Source organism: Colletotrichum lupini, chromosome 5 (assembly GCF_023278565.1).
Source record: "Colletotrichum lupini chromosome 5, complete sequence".
In the NCBI taxonomy this organism is placed as follows: Eukaryota; Fungi; Ascomycota; class Sordariomycetes; order Glomerellales; family Glomerellaceae; genus Colletotrichum; species Colletotrichum lupini.
This window is the reverse complement of record NC_064678.1, coordinates 4,612,831-4,636,608: the sequence shown is the minus strand read 5'-3', so window position 1 is coordinate 4,636,608 and position 23,778 is coordinate 4,612,831. Positions and strand designations below refer to the sequence as shown.

Genomic DNA, 23,778 nt, shown 5'->3' with positions numbered 1-23,778 from the left:
TTTGAAAACGTTGTGCATATATCCATTTGCTTTTACCCCTCCTCATGCAGCAGCCCACACCCGCTAGATGGAATGGCTTGGAAAAGAATTACGCCAGAAATTACAACAAGAAAAGAAGAAACGCCTGTAAGCGTTCGAGAGATAATAAGAAAGATGATTCTTGATAGTAACTGGTAACCAGTCCCGGCGATTCGGTGACCCCCCTTCCTCTAGGTTTCCCCTTTATCGGCCGATAAAAAGGCCATTCGCCGTCTTCCATTCTCCACCCCTGCTGCTCCCCTCCCCTCCCCTCCTTGAGAACGTCCCGACATCCGGTAGCAAATCGGGGAAGAAAGCGCCAGATCCCAAAGTTAAACACTTCTAAAAGGGGGTTCTTTCCTGTCAATCCCACGCAGGCTTTTGGCCAGTGAGTAACCTCGGAAGCTTAGTCGCCCATGTGCTCCAACGAATAATTAAGGTAAGGTATCTGTAGAGACTAAATCAATTAGCAGGATGGGAGGCGAGGGGAGGGAGGGAGGGAGGGGGGCCGCCGAGCCAGAAATCCCAGGTCCCAGGGTCCAGGGTCCCCGGGTTCGTGGGTACCTATCGTGTCAGTCAGACGACGCAGCAATAGTCCTAATGGAGGACTCAGTCGAGCAAACAACCACGACCAAAATTCCAAACAACCACACCAACCCAAGTCCCAAGTTCCAACCCGTTGGGTCTGGCAAGTCTGGGTGTCTGGGTCTCCCCGTGTTTTCGTTCCCGCCTTTCCCGCCCTCGCGGGTTCAGACCGACCAAGACCGACCCAGCTGTCTGGGTCCATCGCTCGCTCACCCTGAGATTCTGACACTCTCATCCACCCACTCACTCACTCACTCAATCACTCACACTCACTCACAAACAAAGCTCATACACTTCCCCCCCTCCCGCCCTCCACCTACCTCAACAACCTCAACCTCGAGCTCAATAATCCAAACTTTGTTTTTCCATCGGGATCTGGTCTGGTGTTCGCCCTTATTTGCCACTGCTCTTGCGAACCTTCTCGGCTCCGATTCTCCTCCTTATCTGCTAGGTCGTTCGATTCTTCGCCGTTCATCTTTGATGTCCAACTGTATCCCCCGCTCCTTTACAACAGATTCGCAATTGTCTTAATAGCTGCGAAGAGGGTGGCAACTACATCATCATCATCAGCAGCAGCGCCGAAACGCTTCAACTTAACTCTCCGAAGACACGTGCACAAATTCCACCGCAGCGTTACAAGAACGACGCCAGAAGCGTCTTCTCCTTTGTTCCAATCATCTCGTCGGCGATCGATCGCGAAGAAGCCGACACAATCGCATCCACTCGTTCCATCCAGTCTTCCATGAGGCTGGCGCTCAACCGGAATCGAACAACCGTCGTTCCGAATCCGTCAACGTTAGCTCGCAGATAAAAAGCTCCGGGAGGCGGATACATAGCGCCCAGCTAAAGTATCCAGCATAGCCCGCCATTCGAGCTTCGAGCTTCGCACCTCATCTTGTGCCACCTTGTTCATGTCGCAGACCACAGTCATGTCCTTTCTCCCACCAGGTGTCGCCGACGGTCGTCTTCATGGTTTCGAGTTTACATTTGAGGCAATCCCCGACAAGTCATCCCTGCACGACAGCCACATTGAAGTTGACGTACGTTTTGACTTGGACTCCTTATGTTATCTCCCCAAAAAAACTAGGTCTAATTACCCATCGTTCGTCTCATGTCACTAACAAACTCCACCAGCCCGATCCTCATGAGGGGTAATGCCTGCCACGCGGAACTACTTTAGCCTCATCTACACTGACTAACAACGTTCGTGCAGGGAGACTGAATCACTACCCGACGACGTCGAGTGTTTCCCCAGACATTTCGGCAGGACGTATCATGCATATCGAGCAGGCTGTAAGTATTCCGTAGCTTTACCCTCTACTTGGCTCGTATTCGAGAAGCTCACACACTCCATCCAGCCTATGTCTTCCCCAACGACCCTGCAGAGCAGGAGCGTCTAGACCTTCAATCGCTTGCACTCACAGAATTGTTCAGCGGCAGGTTACACTTCGCCCCGATCGCCGTCGAAGGGAGTCCCAAGCGGATCCTCGACGTCGGCACAGGTACGGGGGCATGGGCCATGGATATGGGAGATGTGTACCCGGAAGCCAAGATAGTCGGTATCGACCTGTCACCGATCCAAAGTAACGCCGTTCCACCAAACGTTCACTTTTACATCGAAGATGCGTGAGTGTTGTGACATTTCATCTGACAACGGTTTCCCCCCTATACACACTGTCCTGACCTTTCTACTGGCAGCGCACAATCGTGGCAATGGGAAGAACCCTTCGACTACGTCCACACCCGCGTTCTGCTCGGGTCATTTGGCGATTTCAAAAACGAAGTCATACGCCAGGCTTTCGACTCCCTGCGCCCGGGCGGCTGGCTCGAGTCCCAGGATTTCAACCTCGAGGCGACGAGCGACGACGACACACTTGCCCCCGACTCACCTCTATCTCGCTGGGTGGACGACATGAACCTCGCCAGTGAGATGATTGGGCGCCCCTTGTCCAGAGCACACATGCTGCGAGAGTGGTATGAGGAGGTGGGCTTTGTGGACGTCCACCAGCGCGTCTTCAAGATCCCGATCAACGGCTGGGCCAAGCACCCCAGGCACAAGCATGTCGGGAGGCTTTGGGAGCAGAATTTCTTGGACGGCCTCAGCGGATTCAGCATGGCACTCTTTACGCAGGTGTTGGAAAGACAGCAGGAAGAGGTGCAGGTAAGTCTCGCTCGAGAGGAATTATTCGATATTCCATTCTTGTTTTCTGACATGCAGTTTGTGATATAGGTTTCTCTGGTCGATGTCCGTAGAGACATTTCCAACATGCAAATACATGCTTATCAGCATGTCTGGGTTGTATGGGGTCGCAAACCATACCCGGATGAAGCTATTCCTGCGCAAAGTCCGTCAGAGAACAAGGAAATGACCGACTGAAGCGAGTTACATGATCTAACGAACTTTCTAATAGACGGGGCGTTCTTTACGTATGGCGAAGCCGGAGTCCTAGGCTATCTTCCCGCTTTTCCCTTTCTGATTACCACGACAAACTTGTCAGACGACAATTTAGACTAGGCCGTGCTTCAAACGAGAACCACCAGCACGCGTGCAATAAGAGCTCAGGATAGCTCGCAACGATATTTGTGCATGTAGACTTGCGAGAAGTTGCAGACGCAATACGAATCAACGGTTTGAGCGGCGCACATAGGCCTGTACGATGATGACTTTAGAAACATACTGCATAGCACAAAAAGATACCATACTTGTTCTTTTAATTCCTTCCTAGCGTTCAGTACCCCAATCCAATCCTTTTCCTACCTTTCAGAGTCTTGATTTACTCCTTCTTGATCAACCATTCCAGCCCCTTCGCCTTATCCTCACCCACCAACTCCAACAACTTCTCCTGCGTTAAAAAGTTCTGATCACAAGGCTCCCACCCCGGTACAGCGACCTCGGTAATCAGCAACCCCTCACTCGAAGACACCACCGACGACGACGATGCGCCCTCGTCTTCGTCCGGCAACACGAAGCTGGCCTTATAAGCGCCCCCCTCGACGGTCCACTGTAACCTCTCGCCTGCAGCGACGTTGCCGCCCACGACAAAACTCTCGATTGCGCCGTCCGGCTGGAGGACGACGTAGCGGCCGCGGCCGCGGTGCAGGGAGTGCGTTATGCGGGAGCGGTTCCGGTGGAAGTGGCCTATCGGCGAAGTTGGGGTGAGGTAGTAGAATATCGCGGACGAGAGGGCCCGCCTCTGCTGCTCGGTCGTCAGTGGAGGGCAGTCCGGATCGTTGGTCGAGGGTGCTGCCCCGTTCGAGGCTGAGGCGGGCGTTGCTGGGAACGGGGAGGGGATCGAGGTTGGGGCGCGGTCTGTCTCTATGCAGAAGCCGCCTTCGTAGTGAGCGTGGAGGGAGAGGGCTGAGACGATCTTTGCGGTGGAGGGGGGATCGTGGGGGGTGGGTAGGGCGGAGGGGGATATGTGGGAGAGATCTGGGAGAGGGATGGAGCCCATTATTATATGTTACGGGGTTCCTACGTGTTCAGAGAGTCTTGGAATATGAGGTCTATGAGAGAATACGAGGCAAAAGGTAAACGGGTCTAAGATTTCGAGCAAACCCAGAACTAAGTCGATATTGAACTCAAGGAATCAAAAATCTTCACAATATTCCAGCGCATTACCAAAATCTTCCTAAGTGTGAGGGAATTGTCACTCCCATAAGCTGACGGTCTGAGCTACTGACCCTAGCAGGGTACCGGGGATGATTGATCACAAGGAGCGGATGAAAGACCCATTCTAGCAGGTCAGCAACTAGAGTGATCCTCACGACAACTACCCGTGGACAAGGAACAGCCAGCCATGTGCAAGGTAACAGAACCAAGGACCAATCCAGTTATTATTCACAAGTCGTCGCCTCTGCTAAGGAACCTGGATGCTCGCGTGACTGGCGTTACTGAGGGTGGCGCCCAAAGAGATTTCATGGCATTGATGATTTCAGGCGACATGAAATGAAGCTACACATGATGCTTAGACATCCCATGGCGCAAGATGGTTGAATGCTTACAATACCAAAAGTCAAAAGTTGACGGATTGTAATCCTTGTGGACGACGTACCAACAATGCTACCTTGAAGAATTGACCCTGCTGTGGCTGGGTTAAAATTTCCGACGCCACACTTCTTATCGTTATCGCCGTCGTCAGCTCTTTCCGTGCAAGAACTCCGAAATGATGACAGCATCAACGAAGCTCTTCACATCGCACAATCCCACGCTCGATTCCCGCTTGCGACAGCTGCACCCGCTCGTCAATTGCGTAAAGGCTCTTACGCCGAGGCAACGAAAGAAGCGCCTATCCTCCGGCCCAGCCCGCTTCTCCGGCGCGAGCCCTTGCGCCCGCAGCCATGCTCACCCTCCGCGCTCTCCTGCGGCCGCCCGCCCTCCGCGCCGCGCCCTGTCAACTCGCCGGCCTTTCCCTCCCCGCCACACGACAGCAAGCCCGAATCCCTCCCTTCCCAGTAATACGAAATAATGCCCAGCTACAACAACAATATCCCCGACTCTTCTCCCAGACGGTCCGGCGGCCGGCTGCGGGGAAGGGGCCCGGCGGCTACGACCCCCGCAACCCCGCCCACCGCGAAGTCCTCCGAGAATACAACATCCGCACCGCTAAGCCTCTCATGACGGTCGACGACATCGGGCGCTTCTTCAAGTCCCGTGGCTTCGCCGGCACCGCCGTCGTGGCCGTCCTCGCGGGCATCGCCTTTGTATACTTCAACACCCAGACCGTCCCCGTCTCGGGCCGCAGGCGCTTCAACTGCTACTCCGAGGCCTCGGTCGAGACGCTGTCGGCCCAGCAGGTCAAGCGCGTCATCTACGACGTCGAGTCCCAGGGCGGCCGGTTCCTCCCCTCGTGGGACCCGCGCGTGCTAATGGTGCAGCGCGTCATGCGCCGGCTGATTCCCGTCTCCGGGCTCGAGGACCAGGACTGGGAGGTCCGCGTGATTGACGACCCGACTACCCTCAACGCGTTCGTGCTCCCCGGCGGTAAAGTTTTTGTGCACAGCGGCATCCTGCGCCTGACGCGCAACGAGGACGGGCTGGCGGCGGTGCTGGGCCACGAGATCGCGCACAACCTCGCGCAGCACGTCGGCGAGCGCTGGACGCAGTCCATCGGGCCCAACATCTTTCTCGGCAGCATGGTGATACTTTCGGGCATGTTCCCGCCGGTCATGGCACTCGTGCAGTACCTGGGCACCGGGTTCATGGATCTCATGTTTGCGCGGCCGATGGGGAGAAAGCAGGAGAGCGAGGCGGACTATATTGGGCTGATGCTCATGGCGGAGGCGTGTTACGACCCGCGCGAGGCCATTGCGTTTTGGCAGCGTATGGATATGGCGGCTAAGCAGGGGCAAGCAGAGGAGGTTCCAGAGTTTATGAGCACGCATCCTTCGGTATGTTTTTTCTTGCGTTTGTCTTGATCTACTTTTCCTTCGAGCCGCAAGATTTCCTCCTTCCATTTTGGCCATTTCTAACAGCTATCATCAGAATGAACATCGAATCGAGGATTACCGGAAGTGGATGCCCAAGGCCATAGAAAAGTACGAGGCAAGCGACTGCCAGGGAAACGCTGGGTTCGCCAACATGTTTAGACGGGCGCTGGATAAAGGAAGCATGATTGTACAATTTTAGAGTAGCTCTCCCCTCATGGGCATGCGAGCACACTTGCATAGTTAGCTAGGTGTTTTTGGCGCTAGGGTTTAGACGGGATTGGTCATGGCATGGCGCTCCTGTGGATTTGCTTCTGCATTTCGTTTCTCTTGTCCGAAATTTCCCCTCTACACTGCACTAACATCGCCGCTCATCATTTTGATAGATGTGTGCAGGTAGTAAGAGAGAAAGGATCCGCGTACCATGATCTCTACCCGGTATGGCCAACAAGGCTGTTATCTGCCCTCGGCATAGTTCCCATAATCCCATGTGCCTGATCGACCCCAGCAATACCCCGGATACCCTTGACCCAGGGAGTAATCACAAAAAAAAAACAGAGGGCTAGAAAAGTAAAGATCACACACACCCAAAAGCCCAGCATTACCAGCATTTCTATTCAAGGGTGGTACGGACACAAACTCCAGCGGAGCCTCGGATCTTTGCAAGCTGAGCTGTGCCGATGAGAAATGCGAGTCTCGTGATTTGCTCCCGCATTTCGCTACTCCAGGTTTCCTCCCGTGCTCCCCTCACCCTTGGGGCCTTTAGTGCCGGCGGAGTCAGGTCGCCCACCCCCAATCAGCAGCAGACGAATCGAATGACGTCGCCCCGTTGTTCGCGCCTAGATGAGCCGAGGTAAGTTTGACTCGACAAAAGTGAGACGGCACACACAACCACGCGCGCGCCCAGCACCGCACGCACTCGGACCGGTGAGTGCAGTTCAGCGTGTGGTGCATTGCCGCTGCGACGACACCGAACAAACGCCAACACCAAACCCCGTGCTTCCCCCATTTCCGTCGTTTTCCTCTTCATCGACTCACTTCCAACTCTCCTCAACCTCACACCAACTTCTCACCACGCATCTCACGACCTACACCTGCAATACTATCAGTAGCCTGTCAACACTCGGCTTACAATAACGCAACTTACCGAACCCCTCACGCAACCCCTTCTAAACACCGCCAAAATGTCCAAGACGTTCACCACTCAAGAGGTCGCCCAGCATAAGACCGACAAGGACATGTGGCTCATTGTCGAGAACGGCGTCTACGACATCACAGGTACGGCGATCACTCACGCATCCTCATCATGGCCGCAGTTGGCCCCCCAATCTCCGCCAAGATCGCCTCCCACTCTCTCTCTCATTCTCATCACCACACACGCTTCCTCGCCATCACCCATGATCTACTCCGTATGCTGACAAACTTCTTCCAGCCTTCCAATCAGAGCACCCAGGCGGCGAAAAGATCCTCAAGCGCTTCGCCGGCAAGAACGCGACAAAGGTGTTTTGGAAGTACCACAACGAAAAGGTGCTCGAAAAGTACGGCGGCAAGCTCAAGATTGGCGAAGTCGCCGAGAGCGCAAAGTTGTAATCCCTAAATCGACATTCATTCTTGGTTTAACTCCAGTCGCATTCATGTACCAGTTCTTGTATTGAGCATTTGCCTCTTATTTTCGGCCTTCTTTTTATAGCGCAATGGGGAGCGAGCTGTGGACGAAGCAACGTGATCTCTCCCCGAGTACTCTTGGGTAGAATTCGACGGGCTGTGGGATCTATCCATGGATATGGGTTCAGCTGATTCGTGCAGAGTCAATGCCGTCAGGGCGCGCGAGACCTCTGCGTCCCGGGCAGCTTCGACACCTCTCTGGGTGTAGACAGCGGCTAACTTCGTCGTACATTACCAACCTCGGGGACAGATGAGCACGTGTGATTGGTGCGGAGGAGACTCTGAATGGGCTATGCCGCAACGCATTGGCGAAGACGGTAGACGTAGACATCTAAACGGCTTTGAAGCCATGTGTACGCCAGAATAGACGTTTATTTCCCACACCCCAGAAATTAATTCCATGAACTCGACGATCTTGCTTCGAACCATTTAATCATTAGATATATCTTCGTAAAACTATATGCAGTATCCAAGCAGCTTGACTGTGGAATAACATCGTGCAAGCCCTCTCACCTAGCCACATGCCGGGGATCCAAGTCTTCGTAGCAGCCAAGAAGAACGAGCGCAGATTGCCTCAGGCTGGCCTCATTTGCACCCCCCTCTATTCCCAAGGGGCAGCTCTCTGTCTCTGTCTAGATTTTTGTGTCATTCGTTGTGCCGCAGGTTTCTTTCCTGCGTGTCCGTCCACCTCGTCTATAGCCAACCTCTCCCAAACCAAAAGACAATTATTGGCTGTCTTCCGACTTCCGTCTTCCGTCTCAGCTCTTCCTCCTCCTGCTCTCTCCCCTCCGCAATCCTATTTTCCAAGCCATAGAGGGTATACTGCAAGTCGTGTCGTGCGTTATACAAACGGAACAAAGAGAAAATGTGGTTGAAATGAGCGTGAGCCCAATGCTCATGCAATGCCGTCGTTTCAAATTGGGGTTTCGTCTTTCTAGACTGGTAAGATAGGACAAAAGAGGTTCGTTGATGAACTCATGACTGGTCCCCAGAATCAGTACCCGCCGATGAGAGAATCATCATACCTATCGGGGGTGCCCGATCCGCTGCCATTGGCGCTGTCGCTGCTCGAGAAGTAGCTCTGGTCGATGCGGAAGATCCAGTCCATCTTGTCCCGCTCGCTACGTGCGGCAAGCAGCCAAGTATTGTCCGTGCCGTAAATCGCGAAAACTCCAGCTTGCAGTCGCTCACTTAGCCTTTGCAAGCCTCCACCAGGCCCGTTGGCTGCGCCACCTGTACCGGTGCCTGTCCATATGGTTGAGATGACACGTCCAGACGCAGTTCGTCTATGGCTCGGGCGGAATTCTTCTACACTGCCGTTGGTTTGCGACCCCGTGTCATCGTCGTCACCCGACAAGAGCCCGATAACGCCAGGCTGGCTGTCGACGCGTGAGTTTCGTAGGCTGACGATGGCCACTTCATCCCCATCAGTGACAGAATGGATGTGCAGGTATGGCCGTCGCAGTTCTACAAATCTTTTAACCCATCTCGTAGAGCTGCTGTTAGGAATCAGCAGATAGCCGCCCTTGAGTACCTTGGGGTTCTTCGGAACTCGGATAATCGTAGGGATCAGGCTCGGCGGGGCGGAAGCCTCCGGTGCAGAGCCGTCCGTCGGCGGATCAGTATTCGTTGGGCTGAGAATCTGCAGCAGCGGATCAGGGTACTTGTTCCAGAGCTTGATGCATTTCTCAAGGATGTGCTTCTCTCGCTCAGGTATCTCTGGTTCTTGAGGTGTTTGCACTGCCTCAGTTTCCCCCTCTGGCTGTGGCGTTTCTTGCCCGTCTCCGTTGAGAAGTTCGTCGTCCTCTGGCACCTGCGAGCTCTCTGGTGTGTCGTTCAACAGATCGTCATCGTCGTTTTGATACGTGGGTTGAGGCGGCAGGTCTTCTTCTGGTGTCTCCTCCTCTGTCGCCTTCACCTTCGGCTCTGGCAGACCAATCTTCTTGAGGAGGGTCTGCACTGCTCCGATTTCCGCAATTCGCTTTCTCTTCTTGCGAGAAAGGATGAAGTCGCTAACCAGGGAGACTCCTCGAGGGGTCCAGGTAGTGAGCTGCTCTTCTCCTTTCACGTAGTCGTGCTGGCTGCTCATCCGCCACAAGTCGCCTATTCTCTTGATAGGAGCCGGCCGCATCGACAGTGTGAATATAGCACTAGTTGCATGAACGAAACGGACGCTTTGCCACAGCGAGGAGAACATTGACGTCTGTCGCACCCATGATCTTGACATGATTTGGCAGCAGACATGCATCGCAAACTTCATCGGTTCCGCAAACTTGCTGGAACTAATCTCCCAGGCAACCGTCATCTGAACACGATACTTATCCGCGGTGACTCTATCCAGAAGCAGGGAGTTGTGCAAGCTCGAATCCCATTGGCCGGTTAGCGTGATGCTTCGAGTACCGTTGGCGTTATCGCGGAAGGCAGGCTTGTTGGCGAGCTTGAGGGTGACGGTAGGTGACGTTGACGTCATATCTGGCGACTTTCCTGACTGATCGAGAAGCTGAACCTTACCCACCCTCAGATTCATCGCGTCGTCCCAGGGCAGAGCATCGCCAGAACTGTGCGTGATGTTGATGGCAATGCGGCGTTGGAGCCCTTGGTGAAGTTGGAAAGTACCGCCGTCCATCTCACTCGTCTGTGCTACTTCAACGGGTGCGTACTCTCCTTCCTCGTTCAGTTCGAGAATCTGTATCCTTGCCAATACGTCGTGCTTCTCTTCGGTGAAAAATTGTGACTCGGCGATGCGCGCTCCCTTGCCTTTTCCTCTGGACAATGGTACAGCATCGCGCATGTCATCCCAGCTCAGTAATTTGTCCAGGTGCATTGCTGAAACTTTGGCGAAAATAGCTGCTCTGAGGGTGACGGTTTGCGGGCTGAAAAGAGGAACGCTCATACTATGTACGCTCTCAAAGCGGATAGGCCCTTCGTCAAAATCTTTGACCCACTGTGTGGTGGTGATGCCATCTTCCTCCGAGACCCCAGGGATGAACAGTTGAGCATGAACCTCCGTGCCCTCTCTTTCGGCGAAGCCGACCATTTCGTGCATCACAACGTTGAATTTCAGCGTGTTGGATGGTGCTCTAGCGTGCGATGGCTCCAGCGAAAGCTTGATCATGCCGATGGCATGGGACGTATGGGGAGAGAGAATATCCAGGGCGAAGTCTTGAACCCTGCTTTCAAAAACAGCCTTTAGCGGCACGTCGACCTCTCCTACAAGCGTATACTGCGGCATGCAAGTCTCGATGAACGGGTTATCAAGACTCAAGTGCTGAGCATACTCTGGCTGGTCAAGATACTGGTGCATTTGCCGCATTTGTCTAACCCGGTCGTGTAGCTTCTCCAGACTCCAAAGGTGCACAACGCAGTTCTTGTAGTCAACAACGCGCACGCCGATGCATGGCTTTTGTGTTTCTTCGAGGGGGATGTCGTCTCCTTCGCCAGTCAACCCATTCAGAACCATGTCGTAGGTAGAGCAAAGGGAATGGCCGAGGTCCACGACAGTGAATTGGAAAACTACACCCTCGTCAAGCTCGTTGCTCATGATCTGCGCTTCCTTCAAAGTTGAGGCGTGTTGCAGTACTGCTTCTGCCATGCGAACGTAGCGCCTAGTCCGCCACAGCTTCACGACTTGCTTTGCAGTCTCGATTTCTTCGTCGGAGAGCTTGGGATTTGCCTTTGGCCTCTTCAAGGGATCCATTCTTTCGAGCTTCTCTTCGAATTGGCGACGTTGCACCTCCAATTGTTGTTGCATATCCTCCTTGAGTGACTGTAAGGTCTCTTCCATCCTGACCTTTTCCTTCTTGATCTCCTCCACTTCGACGTTGGCCGCTTCAGCTGTCTTAAGCTGGTCTTGGTACTCCTCTTTCTGTCGGTCAAGCTGAGATTGCATCTCCTCTCGCACTTCCCTCAACTTGTCGTCTACTTCACCCTGCTTTGGAGTCGAGGGCATCGTGAGGGCGGTATCGAGAGAGAAGTTATCAATTGTGCCAGTCGACATGTACTTTTCTCGAATCGGATATGAGGTGACAGATTCCGTGTCATCATCCCCATCGCGAACGTTGACACGCTCGGCACGCGCTCGTTGAATTCCTTCAAATAGTGCATTGAGCTCCTCGTCAGTGAGACTAGCCAAATTTTGGTTCGGGCCCAGTATAGCTTCTGCTGCCTCTCGTCTTGCAAACATGAAGTCGTTGTCACGTCCAGCACGAAACGGTATCGGAGAGTCCGGCCGACTGTCGCCAAAGTCTGAACCAGCTTTGCTCCAGTTCCGTTCGTGTCCTGGTCGCGGGCTGACAGCTGGCGTCGGCATGCTCTTTTCGAGATTCTGCAACTGACTAGCCGTCACAGATTGACGCAAAAGGTTCTTGTCTGCTCTTTCCTTTTGGGCTTCCATAGGGTGATTAAAGCGGAAAATATGGAAGTCACCCAAAATAACACGATAACCGGAGTGCAGCTGTTTAGGCTCCTCGATTCGTTTGCCGTTGACCATGACAGACGCTCCCTCCTTCGGAATGACCATGACGGTACCGTCGGGTCCGTTTTCGAAAGCGCAATGGTCGTGCATGATACGAGTCCCGTTAAGACGAATGTTTGCTTGATTGTCAGCATTGGTGTCCATATTTCCAACCGTGGTCAAACCTGGCTTGAGGTTGTACACAAGACACTCGGCAAGTAGCGGATCGTCTGAAAGGTTGACCAAATGGGGCATCTTCTTCGGAGTGGAAAGTCCGATGAAGCCCTTTTCAATGCTGATACCGAGTTCTTCGAGTGCAGCCTCTCGCTCCTTGTGGATCTCCTCCGTCTTTTGCAGTTTTTGCTCCCAGGTCTGATTGAGATCTGTCAACAGCTTTTCACTCTGATTAAGTTGCTCTGCAATCTCGGCCTTGGAAACCTTCTTCACAGCGCCATCGCTAGATGTAATCGACACGAATTGCTGTTCTAGAGGAGTGCCTTCCGGATAGACCTCTTCTGACGTGACGGTACCGCCGGCAGCTCCTCCAACCGCGCCTGCCCCAACACTTCCTCCCCCTAGTTGACCTCTCAGCAGAGCAAGCTCTTCCTTGAGTTCTCTGATCATACGGGCGTTGGCATCCTCGTTGACAACCGCGTGGTTCTTGATTCTCTTCGCGGAGTCGGCGTATCGCAAGGTACTGAGGGTTTCGTCATAGTTGATGTCTGCTGGACTGATGGCTGCAATCATGGCCGTCATACTGTTTCCACCTAATGAGTCTTTGAGCAGCCACGTGAGAACACTGTCTCGATACGGAACTTGTCCACCGGGACCCTTCTTCTTTTTCCCAACGGAAATATCTGCCAAGGCTGAGATAACTCGACCCAGGGAAGATAGTGATCTGTTGATCTCTGCACCTTCCTTCAGTCGAGCACCTGTGGCACCAGTTGATGTAGCTCTTTCTGAACCAGCCAAGTCAACCAGACTAATTTTGGCGACCTTTTCCATTTCCATCTTTGTATCAGGGTCGAATCTTTTCTGGGTGAGCATCAAGGTGAAAACTGCGTGACTTCGACTCGACGTCTCGTTCATGTTTGTTGCGGCGACAGTTCTGGCCTTGTTTCCCTCGTCCATCAGGTGCTCGATCTCCTGGAAGCTGCCAACGACCAGCTTCGCCAAGTCTTCGACGTATGGGCCAGTTGACGGATGCTCTCGAACCTTGAGGTTTCCTTTCGTTGCTGGATTCAACAAATCTCGCACTCGTTCGTTGTAGATTTCGAGGTATGAGACCTCGACCGTACACCGCAAGTGCTTATCCTCTTGCAAGGCTGAGATCCTCCTAAACATATCTTGGCAAATCATTGGGATGATACCAACTTCCTTGCCGTATCCCATCATGGAATACGACTTTCCGGAACCTGTTTGGCCATAGGCGAAGATACAATTGTTGTAACCGCCGAAGGCGTTCTCGAGAAGGGGCTGACCAAGGTCGTCGAATAGGTTGTCTTGGCCGGCATAATGGTTGTCCTTGCGATCAAATGACCAGTACGATCTGTCGAAGGCGAACACTTTCTGGCCAGCGTCTTTTGCGTTTTTCGCGTGAGCTTCGGACGGCGGCGTAAGGACGGTCTGGTTGTCTTTCATCTCGATAATACATTTTGAGCCACGGTCGATCTCTGTATAGTGGTCAGCATTTCGGTCGACCGCATATTCCCGTTCGCGCACCCGCTCAAGGGGTACGCGGAGACGTCGCAACTGTGATCCATACCTCTACTATTGAATGGTCTCACTCTCACCACCACCTTAATGTTTCCACCACCCGCGGGAGCCATCTTTGCGACTGGTTTTGGGGCACCTGCCGCCCAACTTCAAGCCAGAGGTTGCCAATTGTAGGAATGGCGGGCCTTCAGCCAAAACCTGTTCGTTGATATCGTCCAACAGCCGTCGGCCACTCTTTCTGACGGAACAGCGGTAAAGCTTAGATTGTCGATATATGGTCTGCTTTTGGTATTGAAAGCGCCTTCATGAGCTGCCCCTAGACCATCGTCCGAGCGTCGAAGGGGGCGGGCGGTCTCGGTGGGCGAAACTGGGGGATCGTCAAGTGGGATTCTTTCGATTTCGATGGCCAAGTATTCCTGGAATGATGCAGCTACAGGTACAGGCCCCGCAAACGATGTCGTTGCGTCCGATGGCGGACAGCAGTTCTCCGGTCGTAACTAGAGCGTCTTTTCGCACAAATTCAGAATCGTTTCGGCGTGTTAAGTTCGTGATCATGTAGTACAGAAAGGGGATCTGTCGTTGAGCGGGATGCGAAATGAAGGGTACGGAGTACTTCGATGTCAACAAATTTCGGAAAGGACGCGGTCGCGCACCGCATGACGGTCCTCTGCAGGGAACTGATTGGGCCGGAAATTAGCTTTGGTCAGGGTCACTTCACGTGCCAATCCGCTCAGCAGGGTGACGACCACCAGCCGTGCCACATTTCAGTGTTTAGTTTGGTGAGGGAGGTGCGCCCCAGTACGCCAATAGCAGATGACTAAGCTAGGCGAACCATGGCCCCGGCGCGGCGTTCCTCAACGTTCTGCCGCTAGGTAACTTAGACATCAATTTGCAATGCAAACGAAGATTCAACATCACCCTTCAACACGTTGTTTGCTCATTCTTTCATTCTCTACTAATCTATCACACTGATCGATCCGAGGTTACTGCAGTATGCACCTTCATGAGCCCACAGATCCACTTCCCCCGCCTTGTCTACTTTGACAAGTGTTTAAAGTTACAGCAATGCTCAACCACTGAAACAATCAATTAACTCAAGAACGCAAGTGCCTCGGGCAATTTCTCTCTCTACATCTGCAAGCGAATATCGTCTTAGCATGCCTCCTCATCGGCGCCAGCAATGTGTTGCTGGGGAGGAGTCATTCTCGACTCGACCTATTGGCCAACCCTTCCTGCCGCCTCGAAGTCTTCTATGCTCAGCTCCCAGCATCTGCGTATCTGCATACTTGCAGTACCGTCTTTGCCTGGCAGAAGTTCATCCCAATCTGCGGTACCATCACCTGGCCAATCCCTGTCAAGTCAACAAACAGAATGCGGTTACGACGGCGGGATCGTGTTGATTACGAACTAGAATTCTTCAACGCGCAGAATAGCGGGCGGGTTCCGGCAGGATCGCACATCTCATGTGCGGGGTCGTTTCGATGATCTTAAGATCACCTTAACCGCTTTTACACGCCAGCATAAGTCACTCAACGATAGCCTTCCTTCGGTCCCAAGGGTCACTCGACCAAGGCTGAATGCGAACAAGTGTTCGTCCAATCAACTTACAAGATCCAACCAACATCAAATCGGGTGTCTACCAAGAGAACCATTGCGACAGCATCGAAACTCTTTTGCTGGCCCTCTACAATTTACATCGCCCATTGTGCCAACCACACCTGGTTCTTCGTGTGAATTGCAATATTGCAGAAAGACGTCGCTTCGTCTTTCCAACCACCATTATTGCTGCAGGCCGAACTAGGCTCTTTTCGCCACAGAGGAAGCAGAGAGCCACCCAACGTTGGGAGAATCAATCGGGCCCCGAAGTCTTGATCACCTAGCCGTGCCTCGTTTTACTCCGTTGAACAGAGCGAGTCCAATTGCAGTGGCATATCACATAGCGTGACACCTTGGTATGTCACTCTTGAATCATCCTCGGCGTATCGGCCTAGTTCGACCATCAACGATTCTCTACGGAAACATGATCTCATTGAAATAGCCAACTATCTGCACTATGCACAAATCAGCACAAGTTGTTGAACCAGTAGGAGCTACGGGCATACGACGTTATTCCCAAGTTAGGCAGGTCGGAGGGAGCTTGCCCTGCGAAAGAAGCCCTTTATATCTGCGACAACTAACGAACCCTTGAGATGGAGCACATCCCCTTTCCCCGGGTCTCGAAACAAAACTCCGAAGATAACCTTCGAGACAAGTCTTTTTGCAGCCCCCCCCCCCCCCCATATCCGATGCTTGAACCTGCATATTCGGCGACATCCCCCGGTACACGAAGGCGCGGGCAACAAGGCTCTGCCTTGATCCCTAGCCCGACAGCCAGCCCCCAAAGAGCCAAGGGCCCAAACCACTATGGATCTACAAAACAACCAACCGAGTGTCAGCCTTGGGTGGTTCTGAAGGAGGAGAATTTTGTCATCATCCTCCACTCGTCTGGAACAAGATATATCTACGCGAATGCACGAAAGACTGCAAAAAGCCCCTTCCCCACTAACCTTGTGCCAAAAAAAACCCTTCTAGAACCCCTTCTTACGTCGTGTCGCCCCGTCTCAGAGGCTTGAGATCCCTCCCTCAACTCAAGCCGGCGCACCGGATGGAACGTCCGGGAGGTGACGGAGCCACAAAGGCACAGAGTCACAGACAGGCGGGCTGCGCTTCATCAACTCGGACCCGGGCAACTCTAGGCCCGGTTCATCAAGAAACGGCCCCAGTGTTCCAGAACAAGCTTGTCGAAGTTCTGCTTTCCCCCCACATGACCGCCAACTTGACCAGGACTATCCGTAACACTAACACCGAAGGACCTCACCATGGAAAGCCACAATCGGAATCGGCACCCCGCCTCGACCGCAACAGCTCTCCATCATCTCTGCCACCTCGTGCGGGTGGCGGATACTCCGGCCATCTGTCTGTGACTGGCAGCTGCTTAAAACACAATGCCTTGAAGGGATCGGGATCCTGGGAAGGCCAAGTCAGCCACACGCTGCACAGCTCCGCTTCCTGTCTGCCAAAACGCGACCCGTTCGCGTTGGCCGCCCACCTTCAAGATAAATGCGGCAAACGAGAAACGCGAAAAGAAGAAAAGAGGACGTTGGTGTTTCCAACGCTAGCGTTTCGCCGTTTCTGCCTAGCCTTTAGGCGAGTTTCTTCCCTCACTACGAGCAACGAACTAGAACCGAATGGTGATCGTCGTGTACTTGGTCTAGCACGTCACGAGGTACGGACGCTCTGCCCCCCTGACTAGAACATTCCTTCAGCCTGTCAGCCTGTCACTAGCGAATCGACATGGGTGCGTTCGAAGTTTCCCCCCTCCAGCCTCCAGGTCTCTCTGACAGACATCAAATCCCTCCGGTTCATCCGTGCCGGATCCGGGCGCGACGCCGTTGGCCACGTTCTTTTCTTTTTTTCTCGCGAAGAAAATCCCGGGAGCAAGCCACCAAACGGGGATCCAACTGGAATATGACCTAGCCGTTTCTTCGGCTACTGGCACTGATAAAAGGTAAACGGTTCTCAAACGGCGTGTGCGCCTCCCCGAAGGCGGGCTGCGAGCGGGCGTCTCTCCCGTTTTGCACGCGGCGCATTTCGAATCGCCACCCCCGGATTATGTACGGAGACTTTTGTATCCCGCGCATTGCAGCAATAAGCTTTGTGCCGTCATGTCACATTATGTGAAGCAACTAGATGGCTGCCCCGAACCGTCATGAACCTCGCCCTCACTCCAGGGCATGGCACCAACCAAACCAGATCACCCCTTACGAAGCGTTCGCCTCCATACAGTGGTCGGAAAGTAGCACCTTGTCCGTACGACTGAACGGTGCCTGCTGAAGGATCGACAGGCACTGTAGTAGCCGCAAGGTTGCTCTAACAGACAAGACTTAACCTGAAGAGCACTGGGGGCGCACTACCCACCAGCGCAACATCGCAAACATCAAATGACGAGATTGCCATGAACCGAAAACCTAGCTGATATACCCGCTGCTTGGCAAAGCGTAGCGGGCAGCCGCAACCTAACTCTCTCCTTACAGTGACGCCCCTGGTGGGAGGGAGGTCTCTCCCCACAACGAGTGCAGCGCAACCAAGCCGAGTTAGCAACTTTGCTACGGAACATGCTAAACCAAAGAAACGGTTACACAGGTGGGCGCGCGCGCGCGCACCATCCCGTTCCCGCCGCCTCTGAACCTTCAGCGTCCTCATGGCTCTGGATTCAAGGTAGGATCGCTCAGCCCGTCTGTATCGTGGCGCCGGAAACGACTCATGACAAAGTCGCACCAGCCCCACAAACCCGCACCGATCGTCGTTGCGCTCCTGCAACTCTACCGTCGCCGTGAACATTCTCATTTCTAGGGTGTTTTATACGCAGGATATTCAGATACGGATGCACGAACTTGGCTGTCACGCTGCATTTCATCTATACAACGCGACACCCCAGGAGGGAAATCGGTCACGCCGAACGTCCTTGGCATCGAAACATGATCTGATCTGGGAAAAACGCTAAATCATGTTCCCCGCTTGGCGTTGCTTAAACGCTGCTTGGTCTTTTGATAGCAAGACTTTGGGATCAACTAATAAAAGATTAGGATGCGACTAAATCACGTCAAATGAGCTTGGCACCCTTGCGGCACCGGCAGCGGCGGCGGCTTCACTCACGTACCTACGCTATCGCGCAATTGCGGTAGCGTCTTTTCCGTCGGCCGTAGTCAATGACAGATCACCACTGCCTGCTAGACTCCAAATGTGTCCCGTGTCTTGACCTTCTTTTCTATCTATATCTCATTAGAAAAACTCAAGATGGAACTAAATCAGACGAGAAGCTGTAGTATTTGACTCAAAGGCACGACGTCGCACAACACACATACCACCCGCCCACATAGTAATACACACGGTCTGTAGAATAATTAGAACGGTAATCAAACGGTACGACGCGCAAACTCTGTAGTCGTAAATCACCCGATAGTCTATCATCCGTTCATCAGAGCGACGTCAACTCTACGTAATTGACAGTCTCCAAAGTTGTTCAAACTCTACTTTCCGGTGACTGTTCCATTTCGCAAATCATCTTTTTCGTTCGACCCGCCTGAAGTGTCGTCGGTGGAGTTCAGTCAAGATAAGGTACGCCTCATCATGTAAGTCATAAAGTTCAGTGTGCTAGAGTTTCCATGGGACTTTGCTTTTTGGGGGGTGGCGGTCCCTGGAGATCCTCATGTGGATACACTGGAGAGCTTCAGCTTTGTTGAAGAACACCCTTTGAACGGAAAAAGAAAAAGTGAGACAGGCCGAGGCAGGGACCCGGAAACCCTGTTAGAGTGTTGTTGTGATGAGGCTCATCACGGAATCACGTTTAATGTATTGCAGAATTGGTGACTGTGGGTTTTGGAAATTTGTTTCTTTTGATTGTCGCTTCTTCCCGTGGGAAGGGACTTTGCGGTACAGATGGCACACTGCGGCCACTGACCGTGATGATCTAGCTTACAAGGTTGCACACAACCGGTATTGTAACATGAAAAGAAATGGCTGTCTGTCCACGCCGGGGCCAAGACATTTTCCCACAAGAAAAGGATCGCACCGCCAACACCCAATAGATGACCATGCAATATATGATTTCGGTATAGGGAAACGACAATGTGATGAAGGGAAGGTGGTAAATGTGGCGCCGGCCAATAAATGAAACAACTAGTAATAGAACAGAAGAAAAGGAGCGTCGCGGACGGGTATCAAGTTGGCGATGATAATGTAGCAAGAAATAAAAGCACTTCTCGGGAAAGGAAGGTAATGGGTCAGCCGTGAAGTCGTTTGAGACGTAGGGAGCGTAAGCGTTAAATGAATAACGGTTTCGAAACAGAACAAGATTGAGATGAAATGGAATGCAGTATAGTTGCTGCTGCCGTATTGGACAAGCAAGATGGGGTAGAGCTGAGGCTGGCTGGCTCCTAGCCTCGGAAAACGGCACTAGTGAGGAAGATGGCTCCGTCGTCGGCCGGGCTATCCTTGGCTGGAGGGGAAGGCGCGCGAGGAGACGGGATGGTGTCCTTGGTGTCCTTGGCGTCGGTGGGCTTCTCATTTGCGAGCCCACTGAGAGCCTCATGGCTGCGTGCCCGATGGATCTCCTTCTGTTCGTCATCCGACAGGGCCGCAGTGGCCTCAGTCTGGTTTGCGGCAGCGCTCATCTTGGTGATCTCATTCTCCACGTCGGCCAGAAGAGCGTACACGTCGCTGTCGGCATAGATGCGGATGCTTTCCATGCCGGTGCGGCGGTGACTGAAGGAAGAGACATGCTTGTCGACCGAGGCAACGGGGCACTCCTCGATCACGGGTTGCTCGACGATGGTGCTGGGGACCTGGGCAACGACCCGTTGTGGTGAAGGGGAGCTGCTAGCAGTGTGCGAAGAGAAGGAGTTCTTGGTGGGGCTTCGAGGAGGAGTGGAGATGTTTCCAACACCCACTGGTGGAGGCGGGCGGATGCCCATGGCGAGCTGCAATGACTCGCTCGCGGCCGTCGCGGCGGGAGTGGGGAGGGTAGCTGCAGCAGCGACGTGTTCCAGAAGCTTTTGGCGTACCCGTGTACGACGGTTCTCAGCCTGTTCCAGCTTGTTCACCCAATCGTCGATCGACGTATCGAGCTCAGCGAGAGCTTCCTCTTGCTTAAGCATCGAGTCTGTGCTAAATCTAGCCGTACGAGGAGAGCGGAGATACTGGCAGATACGAGAGTGCAGATTGCGCCGACCAGCTCGCAGAGAGTTGTAGGTGCGGCGCAGATACTCGGTGCGCTCATCGAGCTGACGAAGTTCCTGTGTATACTGTCAGTCTTCGCTGTTCGATAATGAGGCACAGAATGACCCTTACCCTTGAAAGGAGCTCAACATCCTCCTTTCTGAGTACCTCAAATCGGGAAGCCTGTCCGAAGGCCTGCTTTTGCAAAGCTGCCAGTTCGTCTTGCTCGATATGGCTGGGTGCCTCGCCGGCTCGGAATCCACTAGGAAGCTCTTCGAAAGCCCGGCGTTCAGCACTCTTATTTCTTGTTGAGCAGCTTCGCTTGGGGATGAGACCGTTGTTGTTTCGTGATTCGCTTCGCTTCCGTGGCCGTCCCCGGTCCATGATACTACCAGACTCAGACTGACCTCTCCTGTGGCTGTGAACAAACGGCCTTTGTGTGCCGTCGTTACCAGGTGACGCAGAGTTCTCGCTCTTGAGCTGGACAGGGGTGGATGCGTCTTGGCTGTAGTTCAACTCCCAGGGCTTCGTCGAGCTACGTTCCTCCATAATGGGAGCAGACACGGGAGTTGTGGCGGACATAAAAGTTGGGCAGGCGGACAACGGAGTCGTGAGGGCGGTTGAGGCGGTCAAAGGCGTATACGGAGTTCGGGCAAGTGATCTAGGTGAATCATCGGCGCGGGCGGAATACTGAGAAGAGTCTTGGCCGGTGCTGCCGGATCGCATGCGATTGTGGGAGATTTGTCTGGCAAGACGCGGCACGTTGCCAATGTGGGTAGGAATGACGAGAGGCGCCAATTGCTTCGGCGAGGCGGGTTGGCGGGGAGTCTGGCTCTCTGAGGTAGATCGTTGGTGTCGGTCTGGTGAGCGGGCTGGAGTGGTGCAACCAGATCTATCGGCGTCGGCCGCGGCTATCGATGAGACGGATCCGTTCGATTTGTGCTGTTTGATGTGGTGTCCTGGTGCGCTAACAGATCTCTCGTGGAGCGGTGGACGTCCCGGAATAGTGGCTATAGCTTGTCAGCTATGTATTGCTTGATAAAGCTGAAGGGCAGATACTTACGTGAATCCATGGGAACCTCTTGGACAGTCGTCATGGGGCCCAATTCGGGGATGCTGACTTTACGCCGTCTAATGAGGTTGTGTTCCTTGATGCGCAGGCGGAGTGAGCCGCTGCTGGTGCAGGGCTTCTCGGTCTTGTCGTTCTGTCCCATGGCGAGGGCGAAGGCTTGCTCGGGGTCGAGGCTCTTGTTTGGTGGCCGTTGCTGGCGATCCTTTGGGAAGAGCTGGTACTTCCGGATGTCTGGGTGGTGCATCCTCCACACGAAGGGCTTGTGATCTGATGATGATGACAATGGTGGTGCTTGTGATGTCTGAGAGAATCCCAAGACGTGGTCAGCTAAAGAATAACTCATAGGTATAGAGGACGTGTAGGTAGTTGGAATAAAAGAGCGATGTCCATACCGAATCCATTGGGGGTAGTGGGGAGGGCGGCTTCGCTATATACGGCGGGTTGGCGGACTCGCCTTCATCGAGCATACAGCTTGCGATGTGAGCCATTGAGAGAAAAGGGACAGGGTTCTGAGGGTGAGGGATAGATGACAGCTGGTACAGGTCAGGAGTAGATCTGGCACAGCTATAGCCAAGGACAGGGAAGCTATAGGTCCCACGCTATAGTAAAACAATGGCACCTTGGACGAAGAAGTCGAGCAGTGAGGCTATATATGTCTTATGCAGTGGAGAGGAACCCGACTGGAGAAGAGGGAAGAAAAAAGCTCGACTTGAACTTGACATGGGGGTCCCCTTCGGTTGCTTCGATATGCAGGTCGGTCTGTTTTCTGAAAGGGAGCCTTGACTCTTTCTCGACCGGGAGGCTATGGGCCCTGGGCCCTGGGCCAGTATGACAGGGGGGGATGCAGACGTGGGAAAAGACAGAGAGAGAAGAGAGACCAGGGGGTGTGGGGGGGACGGCACGAGTTGGGGCGAACTGGGGGTGAGGAATAGAAACAGAAAGGTGACGGAGCTGAGTCGAGGACGATACGGACAAGAGTAAAGATCAGAGGAAGAAGACAAACCTTGAGGTATCTTTAGACCAGCATGGAGGCAGCAAAAGGAGGGCGTTTGAAGGATGCGAGTATCGATTGTATCAAGGTACGTTACGTAGCTCAGTTACGAAGATTCAGGTAGATATGAGAGGAAGAAGAAGTAAGAATATGAAAAAGAAGACGGTACGGATGGTCTTTCTCAGTATCAAAGGCAGGAAATGTGGTAAGAAAACGGATAGCACCAGATAGACTACCAGAGTGCGTTTGTCGGACAACGGGGATGTCCCATGGGAAGCAACGTTCTTGGGCAGTGCGAGCGAGAGTGTCTAAGGTACTAGCCGGGAACGTGGAGTTTTGATGTCTGCACTGCTGCAGCTGCCACCGTACGCATACTCCGTAGTCTGCAGCTGGGGTTGTCTACTGCAGGACGGGGGGCAAGGAAGGCAAGCCGGAACGGGGACAACGGGTAAGGTAGGAAACAGACAGGAGAGGACATGGCGGCGGCGAGGTGTCGAGTCGAGGAGTGACCGTCCGTGATGCAGATGCAAGCACCTCGAAGGCTCGAAGAGACGATGAGTGATTGAGTGTGCTGCTTCCAACGTGCTTCCTTGAAGCTTCTCCAGAGCAGGTTAGGACCGAAATTGCAACTTGAGACCCAGTCAGAGTCCTACGAACTGGGCGAAACACGAGGGAAGCTATGTCCGACTGCCGGACAAGAAGCAAAATTAGGAATAGGGCAGTATGAAGTAGGGGTGAAGGAACCAGAAATGGACAAGGGCCACGCCGTGGGACGAAGTGGATGGCGACAAGTCCAAGACAGAGAAGGAGAAGAGTGGGTGTGGAACAGAGGAAGAGGGACGTCACGCTAGCAGGAACTTAAAGTGTAATTGTGTTGTGCGTGGACGACTACTCCGTGGGTGTGTATTCAGGTCAGGTCTTCACAAAGCTCGAGAGTGTCGTGAGTGTGTGGGATAGTGTGCACTACTGCTGTGTAGGGGGTAGTGTTTACGGTTATGAATGGAGGTGGTGGAGAGGTCGAAGTGCGAATAAGGTACAGATGTGCAAAGTGGGAAAAGATGTGCAGAGAGTGTGCACCCATCCCCATCCGCAATCTGT

The 23,778-nt window shown here is 53.4% G+C and overlaps 9 protein-coding genes across 9 annotated transcripts; 5 read left to right on the top strand and 4 right to left on the bottom strand.

Moving 5' to 3' along the window:
* Window positions 1-618: 618 nt before the first annotated feature.
* CLUP02_10793 (methyltransferase) lies at window positions 619-2,980 on the top strand (the record flags this gene model as incomplete). Its single annotated transcript, XM_049289765.1, has 8 exons — window positions 619-701; window positions 1,138-1,392; window positions 1,460-1,643; window positions 1,738-1,754; window positions 1,817-1,896; window positions 1,962-2,229; window positions 2,302-2,764; window positions 2,834-2,980. The coding sequence occupies 8 exons, from the start codon at window positions 619-621 to the stop codon at window positions 2,978-2,980; spliced, it is 1,497 nt and encodes a 498-aa protein (XP_049146910.1).
* A 397-nt stretch (window positions 2,981-3,377) lies between these two features.
* Window positions 3,378-4,055, bottom strand: CLUP02_10792 (uncharacterized protein; the record flags this gene model as incomplete). Its single annotated transcript, XM_049289764.1, has 1 exon — window positions 3,378-4,055. One exon carries the CDS (start codon window positions 4,053-4,055, stop codon window positions 3,378-3,380), a length of 678 nt encoding a protein of 225 aa, XP_049146909.1.
* An 886-nt stretch (window positions 4,056-4,941) lies between these two features.
* On the top strand, window positions 4,942-6,229 carry CLUP02_10791 (peptidase family M48; the record flags this gene model as incomplete). The annotated part of the gene is made up of 2 exons (XM_049289763.1): window positions 4,942-5,991; window positions 6,086-6,229. 2 exons carry the CDS (start codon window positions 4,942-4,944, stop codon window positions 6,227-6,229), a joined length of 1,194 nt encoding a protein of 397 aa, XP_049146908.1.
* Window positions 6,230-6,467: 238 nt separating this feature from the next.
* On the top strand, window positions 6,468-7,139 carry CLUP02_10790 (uncharacterized protein; the record flags this gene model as incomplete). The annotated part of the gene is made up of 4 exons (XM_049289762.1): window positions 6,468-6,564; window positions 6,627-6,720; window positions 6,794-6,880; window positions 6,935-7,139. The coding sequence occupies 4 exons, from the start codon at window positions 6,468-6,470 to the stop codon at window positions 7,137-7,139; spliced, it is 483 nt and encodes a 160-aa protein (XP_049146907.1).
* Window positions 7,140-7,211: 72 nt separating this feature from the next.
* CLUP02_10789 (cytochrome b5) lies at window positions 7,212-7,617 on the top strand (the record flags this gene model as incomplete). Its single annotated transcript, XM_049289761.1, has 2 exons — window positions 7,212-7,305; window positions 7,460-7,617. 2 exons carry the CDS (start codon window positions 7,212-7,214, stop codon window positions 7,615-7,617), a joined length of 252 nt encoding a protein of 83 aa, XP_049146906.1.
* A 1,069-nt stretch (window positions 7,618-8,686) lies between these two features.
* On the bottom strand, window positions 8,687-13,974 carry CLUP02_10788 (kinesin motor domain-containing protein; the record flags this gene model as incomplete). Its single annotated transcript, XM_049289760.1, has 2 exons — window positions 8,687-13,818; window positions 13,911-13,974. The coding sequence occupies 2 exons, from the start codon at window positions 13,972-13,974 to the stop codon at window positions 8,687-8,689; spliced, it is 5,196 nt and encodes a 1,731-aa protein (XP_049146905.1).
* Window positions 13,975-14,010: 36 nt separating this feature from the next.
* CLUP02_10787 (uncharacterized protein) lies at window positions 14,011-14,416 on the bottom strand (the record flags this gene model as incomplete). Its single annotated transcript, XM_049289759.1, has 2 exons — window positions 14,011-14,228; window positions 14,296-14,416. The coding sequence occupies 2 exons, from the start codon at window positions 14,414-14,416 to the stop codon at window positions 14,011-14,013; spliced, it is 339 nt and encodes a 112-aa protein (XP_049146904.1).
* Window positions 14,417-14,478: 62 nt separating this feature from the next.
* CLUP02_10786 (uncharacterized protein) lies at window positions 14,479-18,404 on the top strand (the record flags this gene model as incomplete). The annotated part of the gene is made up of 16 exons (XM_049289758.1): window positions 14,479-14,640; window positions 14,688-14,792; window positions 14,844-14,910; window positions 15,003-15,301; window positions 15,401-15,589; window positions 15,663-15,700; window positions 15,787-15,840; window positions 15,900-15,944; window positions 16,224-16,410; window positions 16,494-17,102; window positions 17,154-17,300; window positions 17,378-17,528; window positions 17,584-17,706; window positions 17,935-18,043; window positions 18,095-18,118; window positions 18,182-18,404. 16 exons carry the CDS (start codon window positions 14,479-14,481, stop codon window positions 18,402-18,404), a joined length of 2,532 nt encoding a protein of 843 aa, XP_049146903.1.
* A 1,432-nt stretch (window positions 18,405-19,836) lies between these two features.
* Window positions 19,837-22,156, bottom strand: CLUP02_10785 (uncharacterized protein; the record flags this gene model as incomplete). The annotated part of the gene is made up of 4 exons (XM_049289757.1): window positions 19,837-20,694; window positions 20,750-21,627; window positions 21,681-21,990; window positions 22,082-22,156. The coding sequence occupies 4 exons, from the start codon at window positions 22,154-22,156 to the stop codon at window positions 19,837-19,839; spliced, it is 2,121 nt and encodes a 706-aa protein (XP_049146902.1).
* Between the last annotated feature and the right edge of the window lie 1,622 nt (window positions 22,157-23,778).